We start from the raw sequence: 16,279 nt of genomic DNA on the forward strand, positions 1-16,279 counted from the left end.
GAGACGCGTAAAAACATATTGTTTCCTTAAGTATATGCGAAAATGACGTCATCCGTAGTCAGGGCTGCAACTGAATAGCCGTGCCAGCCCGGCTTTGTCTGTATCATTTGGACGGGATGTTCGTCAGACTCCCGAGTTTGAATTCCATTGATACTATCAGTAGGAAAAGTCACTGCCTTTCTCAGTTATGACCACATTTTGGATCCCAGCCCTGTGTCTATTAGGCGCAAACTTTCTACTCAACGGCTACCTAGCAAATTCAGCCGCTGGCAACACTGGTAGGTGGATTTATGGAATATTGACATGTGTAGTTCATACCGGAATGTGCCAATGGATTTCACTTTATTTGAAACAAAAACGGACATAAATGTTTACGGGTACATAGGCTTAACGTTTTATGGTTAGGGGTTGTTGATTGGATGGTCAGTGTGCACATGTGGAACAACTTCGGTCAAAATCTTAACGTTATGATCAGATAAACGATGCAAATTGTATGCGTATATGGGCCTACGCCCAAGCAATAAGATCCTTGACCTAAGATACTTCAGATGAGGAAATAATGTGAAAAATTCCCTGCTTTCACAGAACAATTCTACACCAAGAAGCCTTTTTGAGGCTTTTGTTGGTATAGTACCTGGCGAGATTAACTGTTTGCAAATTTCATGAGCGTCTTTCGTTCCCTATGCATAAAAGGCCTTTCAAACTGATCCTAATGAAAACACACGGCTTGCAATCTAACTAGGCTAAAGCGGGTTATTGCGTTCTATTGATGTTTTACGTATGTGCTGCTAGATCGACTTAAGAAATAAATGTTCTCCATGCAATCAAATGCTTATCCGATGAATTGAAACACACCTTCTGAAAGTGTATGGTGAAATGTATATCCAAGGTGGTTCAATGAGACACATATCGGTATACCAAATTTAAAAGTGACAGTATCTGGTGGTCATTTGCAAAGGAATCTTCATCCCTGACTAGCTTTCGTCTGACTATAGCGTGATGCAACCAGAAAGATTAAAGCTACATAACTAGAGAACAAAGGAAAAATTTTGGATCATACCTCTGTTGATCTGAGAATTGCGAACTTTTCAACAGAAGTGTCCTGATCGATACTATTGAAAGCATCAAATGTTGGTAGAAATGCTTCGCACGGGGGTTACTAATGAAAAACGCTTTGTGCATCTGTATCGTTATTCCGAATTTTGTTGTATTACGGCATCAATGGTCTTTTTCACAAAATGTTGGAATTGTTGGTCAGGAGCCCGTGACAACAAGGGTACGGAGTTTATTCTGACGTTCACGGAGAACCTGCAGCGGGACCAGCACGATCCCAAACTGCAGGTGGCGGGAACGACCCAGACTCCCGCTACAGTCACCGTGGAGGTCCCGGGTGCCGCGTTCACCACCACATTCAACATCGGCTACGGAGAGGTGAGCCTCTGGCAAACTGACTGTTTTCATATATAGTTGCTTGTGCTTGTTGGTCTATTGGCTGGGTCGCTAACCTATATCCTACGGCTGCATAATGCCAAGCAACCGAAATCTGCTGAATCCAGGGAGAAAGAGTTGCCGGACTTGGTAGTCTTGGCAACTTGGAGTTCCTGGGTTGAAAACATAAGACAGTATGCTGAATTGCTCCCACTAATGCTTGTTTGTTGTTTTGTTTTTCAGGTAAACACAGTTGATTTGCCTCGCGTTGCCGTAGAGCTGCGCGGTAGCGGAGTACAAAACACCGGCGTCCACGTCACCGCCTCCCGAAAGATCGTTGTTTACGGCGTCTTTGTTGAGCAGGCGACTTCTGACGCCTTCCTGGCCCTTCCCACCGACGTACTGGGCACGGAGTACTTCGTGTCCTGCTTCACTCCATCCGGCGGCTACCCTACTCAGGTCGGCGTGGTCGGGACCGAGAATGGGACGTCTGTCAGTATTGTACTGAAGGGGGACGTGACGTTCGACGGACAGACGTACACGGCCGGACAGACCATCACCGTCATCCTCAACCGGCTGCAGAGTCTACAAGTACAGAGCGATGCGGACCTCACAGGTCAGTATAGCCTGGTAACCACACCATCGGGAGCTCCCCGGTAGTGCTACGACGCCGCTCAGGCCTTAAAACCGAACGCCTGGGATTTTTACGATTTCAATGAGCTTGCGCCACGGTAGGGCAGCAATCAGAAAGGCCGACCGGAAATATATGCTGTCAAAAAGAAAGACCTGAGTAGGACTAGGGCCAGTCAACACTCCTGTGCAAGTCCGTAGATATATTAATACAAGTTCGTAGAGATATCAAAATCCAGTGCACGCGATGGTGCAGTCATGTCTAGTCTGGATTGCGATGATAAATGAAGGGATATAACTTTTGCTTATATTCAAATGCTGTCACGCATACCTTACCATACTTGTACAGGGTCCCATGTCACGTCCGACAAGAGCGTCGCGGTCCTCAGCGGAAACTACTTCGCCACCATTGGGAATGGAGGGTCCGGATCAGGGGACTACATCGTGGAGATGATCCCACCTGTGGACACCTGGGGGAGGGAGTTCGTCACCGTGCCGCTCAAACAGAGGACGGCCGGCGATGTCTTCAGGGTCATCGCTGCTAGAAATAATACACAGGTTAGGGTCAGTTATTTGGGAAACAATTGTTGAAAATGTGAACTGACATAACCCTTAACTGCTTTCTTGTTCTATATCTGTCTTGTTCTGTATCTCTCGGCCAATATACTGTACAAGAACAATATGTCTGTCGCTCTCCAGGTCGACGCCACGGGACAAGCCACGACCACCCTCCACGTCGGGGATTTCTGGGGATTCGAGGCCGGTTCGGACGCCTTCCTTCATGTCCGTGCTACTGAGCCCGTGATGCTCATGCAATATAGGTGCGAACGTATACACGTCTCCTTTTTCTTTACACATATGTGTGCGAATTCGATGTCAATTCGATTGCTGGACATAGCTCTAGACCTCTCTCAACTTAAAAGATACAGGCTTTTACTTTGCTCATCTGGTGATAACGGTTAGTTATATCCAATAGAAACATCGATATATGTCATGAAAAACAAAATTAACAAGAATTCTGAGATTTCATACCTCCATGAAATATGTAGAGTTTATGTAATGTTTTGTTTCATTGAATATGGATTTGATATAATGTAGTTTAATTTATGGTGTTCTAAACTCAACTTACAATATTTTCCTTGTCAAACTCCTATCCTTTGGAAATATTTCACTTAAACATCCTCATTAATCATGCAAAATGCCTCTATATTAACATAATATATGCATAGTGTTGTTAACATTTAAGTAACCTACATATGTCACAAGGTACATAATTGCCATCATTCCCCAGAAGTCAATTTTCGCAATAATTATGCAAATTAGGTGTTCATTTGCATAATCGGTATCTGTTGACGTTCTATCTGCCATAGATTACATATATTACATGTATGAAAGTACTATAATGTAATCATAGAATTTCCTCATTAATTATGCAAATAAGGTCCTCATTTGCATAATTTGCATTTAATCGTGTACATCTCTCTCTCAGCTACCTACTTACCAAAATGATGAAAATATGTTGTTCCTATCTGGACTTATTGGCTTTTAAAGATTTCGCCCGAAAGTCCCCTGCAGTTCCAGAACAAGCTGGTAGGGGGACCAAACCCACACCACTTATTTCTGACAGGAAAAGCTATCTACCACTAAAAAGTCAAGACCATAGCATGTTCAGGACAAAAGATACAAAAACCGGAAGTTCTGCTGCAGTACCAAGGTCATCCACCAGGAGGCCCATATTTGACCTTGACCTTTGTCTTCCTAAGACTTACCAACATACCAAATATCATCACAATCCATAAAGGCGTTCTGAAGTTATGATGACCGCAAAGTTGCGGAAACACACAGACAGACACACAGACAGACACACAGACACACAGACAGACACGCCAAAAACAATACCTCCATTTTTCATGGAGGTAATAATTTAAAAATAACTGGATAAAATATAATGAAGGCTCGTCTGTGTTGGTAGTTTAAACTGGGTAAGTTGTCTGAAGAGTCAGATGTTTCAGATTCCATTCACCTTCTTTCATCAGTGACCGAGAATAAGTCTTAAGAGAAGCGCAGACTGTGTAATTGAATATCTGAAATGATATGTAAACGAGTTGCTAAGGAAAATGGCCTGATTTGTCCACCTGCCGCCCGCAGTAAGACGGCTTCTGCCGACAGCACAAAGACGGACCCCTTCATGCTGCTGATCCCGCCTCTGCAGCAGTACGCAGCCGACTACACCTTCGCCACTGCTCAGCTGATACATAGACCCGACCAAGTGACTCACCATATCAACATTGCAATAAAGGTAACAAAATTAAAACAATCCAAGTTCAGTTTTAGATCATAATTGACTTTGACGATAGCGACTGCATTGCTTCGGAATGTCGTTTTAGGTACTTTTAGGTGCTTAGAATATTTGTTGATATCCAACAAACAATCCACTTCCTCGGTTGTAGAGTTCTGAGAAGGATGGACTTCGTCTGGACGGCAGTGCTCTATCCTCCAGTGTTACGTGGACGGCCATTCCAGGGACAGACCTAGCAGGGACCCACCTGGACATCCCTGACGGCACGCACACGTTAGTCCACACCTCGCCCGTCGTCACCTTCGGGGTCTCCGTGTACGGGTTCTGCAGCGCCGAGTCGTACGGCTTCCCGGCGGGGCTCCGGATGGCGCCGATCGCCCTGCCCTGCAGCCCCACCCCCACCGTTCCCGGGGACGGGGTCGACAACGACTGCGACGGGAGGATTGATGAGGACCTGCTGGACGGACAGGACCACGATGGCGACGGCGACGTCGACGAAGATCTCGCAGCAGGTTCTAGTTATTATCATCGTGAAATTTTAACGCAAATTTTTCCGGACTGTGTGACCCAAATACCGTGTTGCTATTCGTTATTGTACTTGCATTTGTCATTGTTAGTTTGATATCTTATTAGGTAGGTTAGGTATAATGTAGTTGAGCCTTGAGGGAAGAAATACCAAGTAGGATGTGCATTCAAAATCATCAGCGCAACATTCAAATGATCATATGGCATTTTCCTCAGTGTTGCCGTCCACAAGTATGAGACTTACTACGTGCCGTTCTAGACGACTAAATGCATGCGAAAAAACTGCATGAAATGATTATTTATTTTGTACACCATTAAGCAGCCCACCTGTACAGACTGTCATTTGACGTTAGCGACGTGAGTCCCGCAGGAGGTACTGGCGTCAATCTGACAGTGACGATCTACTCCCCTGCCTGTGGTGGCTGGTGTGTGTCCACGTCTGTGCCAGGCGGCTTCCGACGAGGAAGGTAGGATAGCTAGCCAAGTTATCCAACTATTTCAATAGAAAGGGCCAGGCCTTGCCTTTAAGCTTCTTCGGACACAGAGAGCCTTCTCTAATTTTCTTTAGCCCCTTAGCTTCCACTACTGACGTCATATCCTAACGCCAACCCTAACCCTAATCAATGGTGTTGGTCCTAACCCGTAACCCTATCCATGACTATTGTGAATGGTGTTAGCCCGAGTTGACAGTTGCCCAAGTCGTCTGGTTTTCAGTATATACGTAACGTTACTTATTTCCCGGTTCTATATTAGGACACGACTGCATTACTTTGAGGCCTCTGATTTGGGTCGTCCAGAAAGGCTTCAACTTAGGACTGACGGCGTTAACAGGACCATTCTTGATCAGGTTAGTGTACATTTTACTAACCAGTTCGCATGGAAATTGTTTTTGCGCCAGATATACGAATTGAATAGGAAGAAAAACATGGGCAAGTAAACCAGGTATGTTACCTCCATAATGTAATAGATTTGTGTAAACAAGTAGGGTTTTCCAACCCCTACAGGTTCGGCTGTATAACGGTCAAACGGGTGTCGAGGAGGAATTCCCGTGTAACCAATGTGAACTGAGTACAACTTGTGCTTGGGAGTCATTGTTTTTGGACGCAAACGGTGAGTGTTGGGTTTTGCGGGACGTACACGTTCTTGGTCAAGTTCATAGGGGCCCTGCAATTCATAGGAACCCTGCAAGTCTTTTTGAGTACTGAATAAACCATTGTTATCATACTGTAATACTATCATTCATTTCTGCACGAACTGATGATCTGGTTAGATATTGCAATGTCTTATTCCTTGCCCTTTTTCTATTATTCTGGTCTAGAGGATGTCCTTGCGGCCTGTTGTTAATACACTGCAGTCTTGGCTTGGCAATATTGGCTTGGCCATCTGCATTTCGGCTCGCTGTGTGAGGTAATTGTCATTATAGAGAAAAATCTACATGTCCACTTTTCTCATAACTGTTCCTTCCTGCTGTTGTCACAAGGTTCGAAGTCGTTAGGGTCATTGAAGATGACATTTCCCACCGAGTGGTCCGTCACAACCTACGTGGAGGTTCAGGCGGCCATGGCTGACCCGCTTGCCGCGCTGACAGCCTGCGGGGAGCTCCGGGTCCCGGACACGGCCAGCAGCCGTACTCTCTTCAGCTACGCCACCACTGAGAGCGCTCATGGGAACGAACTGCTTGTCTTGGGGAAACAAGGGAGAACAACTTACAATGTACGAAGTAGGGTTTTGTTTAATGTCCTTTACAGTCTAGCATACGTCTTAGAAGAAAAACTTTGTGTGTAAAAGTTCATTGATGTGTACATTTTGTACCCCAAAACTAACATTCAGTACAGTGAATACATGTGGTATAGATAAAGTGTAATAGGCAAGTATAAAAACTATAGACACATAACACACAGGGTAATCGCACGCTGTCGCGGTATCGCGGTTTCCATGTATATCGTATGTTATAGTGAGAGGACATCTACATGTATTCATCAAAGCAGAGAATAGGATAGCATAGATCCACGTTCTTCCTGATCCGTCAATGTGATGGAAAGGATACATGTCCTTATCGATCTCCGATGCATGCTAGCACAAAGATTACAGACACATCATTTTTATTTTTCTCGTGTCATTTTCAATACAGCTGATAATCAACGATCACAAAAGTCCTGCATTCGAGCTCCCCATACAAGCCGGCCGCTGGCACCTGTTCTGCGTGACGTGGCTGAGCGGGAGCGGCGAGTGGGCGTTCTACATGGACGGACATCAGGTTACGACTGGTTCCGGACTGGCCACAGGTCATCTGGTCAGGACCAATGGCGCCTGGATTCTAGGACAGGAACAGGATTCCGTCAGAGGAGGCTTTACTTCAAGCGAGGTGACATAAACCTTACAGACTTTCTGTAGTGCACAATGGATGGAGAATAAGCTTTACTGTAGATTAACCAGTAGGTACATGCGGATGATTTAGTTTTAACTGGTTTTAACGGACTGGTTTTAACAAAATATTAATATATACGTCTTATGCTATGATGGACGCGTGGCGCGTTTTATTTTTGTGTGGACTGAGGGCAAATATCACAACATGACTATCTGAATATGGTACCAATAGATAACGTTAGCAGCCGGGGCAACAAAACTAGTAGGTGAGACACAGTAGAAGGAGGTTTTAATGTACATTTGCAAACGTAGCACGACTTCTTGTTTCAAGTAGCTGCACGGGCACAAGGGTGGGGCTTGTTACTGCAGCTGAGGTATAGTTGTACACTGTGGATGTTTTCCGTGAATCAGGCATACAGAGGGGACCTGACACGCTTCAACGTGTGGGACCGTGTCCTCTCTACGGGGGAAATGAAGGACGTCTACAAGTGCAGTAGTGGAGGCAACGTCATCGACTGGGCCACTGTAACGGTGACGCCACACATGGGCGTGGCCTTCTCTGAACACATCTGCTGTGAGTCCGACGACCTACTCGTGTGAACATTCTTACAAATGTGAAGAATGTCTGACTTCCACATAGAAAAGTATACAATCTAGCGATTAAATATCGCGACATTTTTGATACAGCGTCGAAGTCGTGCTTGGCATCGTTTTTCTTTCTTTCAAATTTGAATTGCTACAACGATTCCTCTTAAAAAAACATTTTGAGTTACAGCGTCAGAAAGGGTAATTCGACATCAATGGAAAACGAATATGTGCTGTCATTGCTGTGTAATAATATTGTTCTAATTTGTTTGTTTATTTGTTTATTTCGATTTTTCACAAAGTGAAAGGGAGGGCCCGGGCAAAACAGGTGCATACGCACCTTTACAGGTTGCCCTCCCCATGTTGCTCATAAGATTATTCCTTTCAACATCCAGCCGCTCCAGACGTGCAGATGATGTGGGATGTCAGGACGTTAGGTGAATCGACAGACGGATTCCAAGGCGGGGATGTGGTGACGATGGAGTACAACCTCACCATGACATCAACCACAGCCCTGGTCAACATCACACTGCAGTTTCTGTCAGACTCGCTCGAGGTACCACATCCTCCATCCTGAGATATTTGGGACTTATGACATATAGATTATGACATAGAAACTAGGATTCGTTAGTTAGGATTCATTCATCAGTTCTGGTCTTCGTTTTGTATCATCACAATAATTGACAGGCCCAGTCTCAGTCATGTCGGTAAGGAATGATGCCTTGATTGATTCTATATTGTAGTTGATGCTTAATTTGATTATGCAGATGGGTTGTCATTTTTATCTGTAGGAGTTGAATGCCGTCACCATCTCTAACAGTTCGGATCTACTAGAACTAAACGGCAATCTCACTGGAAAGGTCAAAGGTATGTCTGATTTACTCTTTTCTATAAGTTCCCAATTAGCTAGTATGTGTATATTTCCTGTTCAGATAAATTCAAAAATAATGCTTTATGTCCGTCCAACGTCATGTGGAAGTAGGAATAACAACGATCTCTTTAACGGGTGTAAGAGTAAGGTTAAGAGATATGTCAATTTTAAATGTTAATTGTACCTTTTTGTTGTGTGGCGCTGTTAATATAAGTTGTTAACTTGAGTGCAGAGCCACACTGTCCTTGTTATGTTTTTATGTTTTGATGAATAAAAAAAAGAGTAAGGTTAATCTTTCATTTATGCTCGACTAGTACTGATTTCCGGCTGTTCCTTTCTCCAGGTACGGCGTTCTATGGGCAGAGGCTCTCGGTATGCATTAATGTGACCTACACAGGGAATAATTTCGGAATTGAAGAGGTTTTGGGACCGGTTTGCCCCAACAATACAGTGTTTGCCACATCTAGTGCTCTTCCAAAGTTCAACGTATCCTGGCTGAGCGAAGGAAATGTAACAGTTGGTGAAAATAAAAACGTAAGTCGGGCATCCGCAATATCGTATCATACATCACTTGCCTTACATGTTGTTCTGATGCTATGCGAAAGCATATATTAATGTGTGATGCATTATACTGCGCCGTGTACTGTATTACTGTGGTTCAAATGAATTTAAAGTAAACTGTACTGTGCGGTGAAGAAACTTTGAAATATATCTTATACACAGAACCTACACAACATCCAACATAAGTTGATACAGCGGACATTTTTCCTTGAATTTTAGATGTCAGTCATCGTGGTGTTCCCTCGTCTGAGATTTGACAGCTTGGCTGTTGAAGTACATTTCCCCACGATCGGCTCTATCCTACCCCTCTCCATCACACACCTCACCGTCACTGAGGTCGGAGACAACGTCTCGCTGTTTGGACGGAACGGCACTCACCAGCAAAGTTCGTTACCCATCACCGAGAAGGTAAGGTTCACTATCCAGCACGTGCACGGAGGAAATCTTTTACCACTTAAGTAAAGTTAAGTAACGAATATTCAAAGATATGTCAATAACGATTTCAGAATGTTTTCTCACATTCATTCATGATACTTAACAGGAAGATCGATGGGTGTTGGAACTAGAGGATATATCCACCATTGGGGGTGAAAGCAACATTCTGAAGCTCGCTGTTGGGTTTAGATTTACGAGAGACGAGGACTTCTCAACTCCAAAGGAACTTTGGGCAAGGGTAGGATCTATTGCCTAACATCTGAGTGTAGAAAGCAAATGTGCAATGCTTGCTCTTTATCGCAGTCTTGTCCTATTCGATATACATGTCTTTACAGCGTATTTTCGGTTGCTCTAAACTAATAGATTATAAAGGGATACATAATGTTGACATGATGATATGCGTTTTCTTTCTAGTTACTGAAGAGCTTTCTCCTGAGATGGCCTCACCTACTGAAGGGTGATTCGATAGTTAATAAGTGCAATTTTAAACACCTCATGGCTGTTTTGCTGCTGTGTAGGTCAGTGCCAGCTGCGTGGCGTTAGACACCGTGATCTGGACGGGAGCCCTCCCCCTTACCGTGGTGCCGCGGGGCAAGCCTCTTCTGGTCCTGGACGCCTCGGTCAGCGACCCTGGCGACCTCAGCAGGGGGTAGGTCTACATACCCTTTTGATCGAGTGAAATACGCTACTCAATACCAATCGTGTTAAAACAATGCTTTGTTGCAATGTCGTCATTAGCTTCAGTTAGTTGGTGTGTTACGTCGGAGGGCGGTTATACCGGCTATACTGATACAGATACATATGGGATGGGTCCATGTAAAGTATTTCTCACAAACTTTGGCCTTCATTCAAAACACGGTCTTTTTTTCAATCAGTACCAACACTTAAAGTCATCACTGCTAACTTACACCATGCTTAACCAATGCTTATAGGTATATCTTGAATAAAAATAAGTCTAGCTTATCTATTTTTGAAGCGTTATTTCTTAAAGCAACTGCGCGATAATTTTCAGGGATATGGTGACGTTCATAGTCGACCTTCGCCACGACCCGAATTCCACGGCCACGGCGTATAACGTCACGACGAAACTTTTCTCAACTCCGTTCGTCAAGTTTGTCAGATTGGGAGAACCCGAGAATGGGCAAGAGCCAAGAGTGATCGCCAAGGCGAACGCCATTTTGTTCAAGGTAGGGTAAGAAGTGAGCAGGAGAGAAAATGCCTTCTTGTCGATAGAAGAACGTCACGACCCGACAAATCCTCGACCCCTACTTCCTAGGGGAACAATTTAAAAGTTTAAAACATGGTATGAATGACCATTAATATAAAGGATTGACCTTTTCTTCATTGAAAATGGTTAAGAATATCTCCCTTTCATCAATATTGTGCCTCTTCTATCCTTTTCTCAGTGGCCTGAGCTGGGCCTAACCGACCGGCACAGGTTCACGTTTCAGATGATGATCGACCCGGAGAGTAAAGAGCGGCCAGGAGACCACCGTTTCGTGGGGCCGATAGAGACCTTGTACCGCGGAACCGCCCTCCCAGGAAAACGGCTGCGTACCGAGACAAAGCTGCTGCAATTTTTCTACAAAGTCTTTTGTATGTAACGCCGCATTTAGCTTATCATACTTTCGGATTTGCTATTCACTAACTTAAAGGTGCTTTTTGCCTCCAAAGATAACGTTTTTCTAATCAGTCTTTTTGTCGTTCTTTCAGCTGACGCCAACAGGCAAACCGTCCCAGGCGAGTGACCTTGTCCTGACAGAAACAAAAGGCTGTCAATGCTAGTGTAGAATAGATAGAAGTCCCATCGTTCCATTTCATGCGTCTTTATATTTATTTGTAATGTCTTGACCACAATTGGTTATGATTATTTTTACATATACATGTACACGAGTATATTTGAATGGTGATAGCTACTGAAAATTAGCACGGTACTTCAACTGATGGCATTTTAATGTTTTTCCCCTTTAATTACAGAATTTCGCGAACGGAGCTTTCTGGTCGATTCCCAGAACAACAAGGTGTACTTTTGTAACTACGCAAGGTCAGTAACGTTAACAATGCCCTCACAGAACATAACTATAGGCTGCACCTACAGTCCACTTAACTTGACTCAGCAAGATGGTACTACTCTGATATTTGGACTATTATTTCATGCATGTTAAATTGCACCAACCCTTTGCATCTATTTTCATTGTAATTGACCCTTTAACTGTTGCGCACTACATCATCATTGGTGTCTTGTACATGTTATGTAGTTATGTGTTTCCTTTCAGACGCCGACAGGGGTTGAATGCCTGTTTTGCTCATGATGAAAACAACCCGTCCCAACATGAGAACTGGAGAGGTAGGTCAATGTAGGACTGTATGGAGATGATCTCCCGAAAATCCAAATTATCTTAAATGACTAAATTACTGGGTACTCTTAAATCATATAAAGTCATTACTGTAATGATTCGTTTTTGTAAAAAAAAATGATTTTGAAGCGTAAATATTTTCCCTGTTGAAGTCCTGAGCCCGATGCTGGGCAGCCTGCTGGGTGTGAACCAGGCGGGATCCGAGCTGTACGGGGTGAGCCACTGTAGCAGGGCCTACATGGTGAGCGAGGATGACGGGAGGAACTGGTTCTCCATCCCGCGGGAGGACTGGACCAAGGCCAGACAGACAGACTACGTACGGGCCATGGAAGTGAAAGAGGGGGAGAACGCAGACGGCTCTACGGAACAAGGGACTACCTGGAGAGGTTTGTTCCCTGCCTATTATTAAGTTGTAATTGCAAATGATACATTTCAAAACTAAAGCAGAATTAGTTAGCTCTACCGTATCTTAGATCTCCTTCTACAAAAAGTCTCCTGATTCAGTAATGTACGGTATTGAAATCCATTGGTTTTCTCCTTGGTGCTGAACGGCTGTTGTAAACTTTGACCTTCTCTTGGACATTGTCCTACTTTTCACGTACAAATCTCTTTACTATGAACCATTTAGACTTTGTTGCTGCGAATACATATAACAACTTCTGGGCAACTTGAAACCGTGCCTTTATGAGTCACTTCGTTGTCTACTTTTGCAGCTAATGATACTGGCATTCTGAGACTTCCAGCTGGTGAGTCTGCCTGGCAACAAGTCGCCTCCTGGACCTGATGAGGACAACAAAATCCACCACCACAAAACGACCTGGACGTTTTTATACTCAAAACATGAATGTATTGGACATAAATGTATAATACATAGTTGTACATATTCCTGTACGTTGTTTGTCCATGACTAATTCTAGTATGGCTTCCCTGAAAAATAAGCTTAAAAAACGCATTTTCTTGCACTTGACACATGATTGCCATGTTACAAGTAGAAACTGCTAACTACTACATTGCACTTTGCATAAAATAGGTGTGAATAAATAAATGGGTTATTGGTGTGTCACAGCGGTAGCTGTATTGCAACATGCACACATTTATTATTACACTGTAAAAGGTTTCTTGTTCCGTGCAAGTTATACATGTATGTAAGTTCTCTCCATGTTAAAAATATATATACATGTACATGTGTGATTACATGCTACATCTACATCTATAATTTCCTAAGATATGATAAAAGAATAAAAGCAGAGCTCAGCTTTTCAGCTTCAGAGAAATAAGTACATTAAGTACTGCCTTCCCTGTGGTTGCCTCAGTATTGTGCTGAATACTTATCCCAAATCATGTATCTATTTTATGCTTATTTCCTATGGTACAGTACCATGGCAACTATCACTAACATGAAAGAGAAGCAGAAGTACAGGTTGAGCTCCAGAGAGAAGAGCACCATGGAGGCTACAGTAGTGACCAGCATGGCACAGGAGATGATGAACAGTCTGGTGATGTTACTGGCATGTTTCATCACTGCTGAGATGATCAAGCCATTTCCTGCCTACAGAATAAAAAAAGAAACACTGATTTTTATCTTGTTATTTCAATCCTTTTCATAAATACATCAAACCTGTTCTGAACAGACAGAAGGAAAAGAAGAACCACAAAATGACTTCCTAGTTGCATCACATGTAATTCCTCATTGTCACAATATCTTCATCAAAACAATTAACTTACATACAAAATTAAAGTTAAACTAAGGTTGCCATTGATGTTGATGTTTTTTCTTGAATGCTCTTACTTTGTAAATATTTGTGCAAGCACCCAATACACTGATCCCATAGCCCGCCTGTTAAAACGAAGAAATACAAAATAAAAAGTTTTTAACATTGCTAATTGCTACGCTATCATAGGTTAAACTGCTAATTGTGATGGACAGCAAGGGTAAGTCTATAGTGTTGACTCCCCCATGAATGAATGTATGTACCACTGACCTGTGTCAGGATGATCACCCACGTTATCAATGTATAACCAGCGAAGAAATCTGCTGTTCCTGAAGACACATTAACATATCATCAATGACAAAAGCAGCAGGTTTTCATGCTACTGATTGGCCAAAGAATTCAAAAGCAACAAAGAGATTATACTTCATTCATAGCCTCACCATCCGTGCTTGACCAACTGCTGACCAGGAAAACGAGCAAATTCAGGACAGCTCCAAAGATGTACAACAAGATGTTCTGAACATGTAGAGACAGCTGTGGTTGTCTTTTCAAAATGAACTCTGGTAATAAAAGAACAAATACACAAAATGGATTACCCAATGGCTTCTATAGCTCTCTTTAATGTTTGAATGCCAAATCCAGCAGCAGGAGGGTAAGGAAGTACATTCAATTTGAAAATCCCAATTCCAAAGCTTTTAGTCTGTTTTTTTTGTACTTAAACTATGTTTCTATTATCCCCACTCTATCCTTTCACACACCAGAATGAGTTACCTGTATAAACGCCTGATGCACCAGATATTGCACAGTAAGTCAGGACAAGCACAAGACCCCACATGGTGACATGAACTTTACTTGATGAGGAGTAGTCATCAACACTGCCAGAATTCATCAGGCCACCATAGCTATGGGACAAATGTCATAATATCAGCATTGATGTTTTTAGTATGTTGCAGTTTTGCAGGTGTGGACCATGCTTTGACTACAACTTACAAGAGCTTTTCAAGATTCAGACCCTGATGAGCATATAACGTTTACTACATGTAGATAGGTACAAGGATGAACTATTCAGAATACATAAGAATAAGTCATCATCATCATCGGTCGACCGTATTGGTCGGGGTTATACCGCCCCTTACGAGGTGGCATACCCTTTCGTTAGCTTAATACAAGACGGGGTTCGCCACGCCTCCGTCCGGGTGATGATGTAATCACCATGTGTGGTGATGTAATCACCATGTGGCTGATACGGAACAGAGGTTCGCCAGGCCTCCATTCGGGTGATTTGAAGTGAATCACCAACTCCATACAGTAGTGTCTGTACCATCGCACACCGGGGCATGCCCCTACTCTTTTTCGAAAGGTGTGGTGGGATCTTTAACGTGCGTGGGGTGTGGCTCTCTCCAAACACGGGACCTCCATTTAACGTCCTATTCGAGGGACGTCCCTAGCCGAAGCTAGGTACTCATTTCCACCTGAGTGAAGTGAGGAAAGTCGTGTAAAGTGCCTTTCCCAAGGGCACAAGATCGGTGACAAGGTGGGGTTCAAACCCATGACCTCTGGGGTGTGAGCCGAACGCGCTACCGATTGCGCCACACGACCCCACCCCAAGAATAAGTAAGACCATGTATGTTGTCAACATATGTCAATGTTTAAACTGGAAATAGCCTGCCTTACACAAACTGTAGTGTTGGGCATGCAAGAAATAATTGAAGAGTTACGAACCTGTTACTAACCCCTGCTAGGGTAAGCAGTGCTAGGGCCAACCACTGTATCCAGGAGAGCCTCCTGTTGAAATATGGGGGAATGACAGGGATTTTATGGTTAGGAGCATATTTGCAACAGATGGATAAAGAAGCTGCAGTATAAGAAATGATACTTACATGTAGTAGGTGGTAGACATTGCTTTTAGCATGCTTGCAGCATTCGAAAGCCCAAATTATAACCTTTTTAATTTTTCAAACATACCTTTTTCAATCATACTACTACATTCTGATATCCATGATAAATCCCAAATATCAATTATATTATGGTGCAAACAATGGGTAAAGGCAGTTACCTTCTCATGACCATTCTGTATAGTACAGCTGTTGCAGCTATTTTCAAGTTACTCAATACCTGTTGGAGATTAGGGAGGATTTTAGGAGATTAGCACCTTTATTGACTTTATTAGAAAAACCATAAAAAGATAAGACAAAGCTTTAAAGTCTGTTCAAGTCCACATTTGTACATGTACATAGGGGTGGGTACTGTGAGCAGTATAGGAAGAGTCCATACCTGAAAGCTGGCGGGGTCCATATATAGCTGTATGTGCACCACGATGTTATTGTTGATACAGTACAGTAGGGCAGGGACACTAAACGGGACCCAGTACTTCAACCTGGGTAACCCCAGCCTGCCGCTGCCAACTCTTATACCCAGCTCCAGACGACGCATTGTTAATGAGAACAACAGCTGGAAAATGTATGTAAGTTATGATTACTATCAAAACAATTTGACACTATTACAGTAG

At 43.3% G+C, this 16,279-nt stretch overlaps 2 protein-coding genes across 3 annotated transcripts in view; one reads left to right on the top strand and one right to left on the bottom strand.

Annotated features, from left to right (window-relative positions):
• Positions 1-12,931, top strand: LOC109480763. Its single transcript, XM_019783058.1, has 26 exons — positions 1-278; positions 1,259-1,431; positions 1,672-2,044; positions 2,408-2,616; positions 2,758-2,879; positions 4,207-4,357; positions 4,509-4,869; positions 5,202-5,349; positions 5,636-5,729; positions 5,887-5,992; positions 6,363-6,595; positions 7,014-7,247; positions 7,661-7,823; positions 8,230-8,390; positions 8,626-8,701; positions 9,049-9,239; positions 9,486-9,674; positions 9,808-9,939; positions 10,220-10,350; positions 10,714-10,888; positions 11,108-11,297; positions 11,415-11,441; positions 11,679-11,745; positions 11,978-12,048; positions 12,211-12,444; positions 12,772-12,931. The coding sequence occupies exons 1-26, from the start codon at positions 188-190 to the stop codon at positions 12,840-12,842; spliced, it is 4,173 nt and encodes a 1,390-aa protein (XP_019638617.1). The 5' UTR covers positions 1-187; the 3' UTR covers positions 12,843-12,931.
• LOC109480762 (probable UDP-sugar transporter protein SLC35A4) overlaps positions 12,894-16,279 on the bottom strand; it is a 6,311-nt gene continuing 2,925 nt past the window's right edge. For both annotated transcript variants that reach the window (XM_019783056.1, XM_019783055.1), the window contains exons 4-10: positions 16,045-16,221; positions 15,827-15,885; positions 15,493-15,555; positions 14,542-14,672; positions 14,211-14,330; positions 14,041-14,099; positions 12,894-13,607 (exon numbers count right to left, since the gene is read on the bottom strand). In XM_019783056.1, the coding sequence (XP_019638615.1) occupies positions 13,416-13,607; positions 14,041-14,099; positions 14,211-14,330; positions 14,542-14,672; positions 15,493-15,555; positions 15,827-15,885; positions 16,045-16,221 (801 nt within the window). In that variant the 3' untranslated portion in view covers positions 12,894-13,415. The remainder of the gene's footprint in view (positions 13,608-14,040; positions 14,100-14,210; positions 14,331-14,541; positions 14,673-15,492; positions 15,556-15,826; positions 15,886-16,044; positions 16,222-16,279) is intronic.

The sequence above is a fragment of the Branchiostoma belcheri genome, unplaced genomic scaffold (genome assembly GCF_001625305.1).
Source record: "Branchiostoma belcheri isolate BF01 breed outbred unplaced genomic scaffold, Haploidv18h27 scaffold52, whole genome shotgun sequence".
NCBI classification, from domain to species: domain Eukaryota; kingdom Metazoa; phylum Chordata; class Leptocardii; order Amphioxiformes; family Branchiostomatidae; genus Branchiostoma; species Branchiostoma belcheri.

Coding starts and splice junctions, on each gene's coding strand:
- LOC109480763 (XM_019783058.1), top strand. CDS start 188: ATGACCACATTTTGGATCCCAGCCCTGTGTCTATTAGGCGCAAACTTT. Junction 4,358..4,508: donor ATATCAACATTGCAATAAAG/GTAACAAAATTA, acceptor CCTCGGTTGTAG/AGTTCTGAGAAGGATGGACT. Junction 6,596..7,013: donor AAGGGAGAACAACTTACAAT/GTACGAAGTAGG, acceptor TTTTCAATACAG/CTGATAATCAACGATCACAA.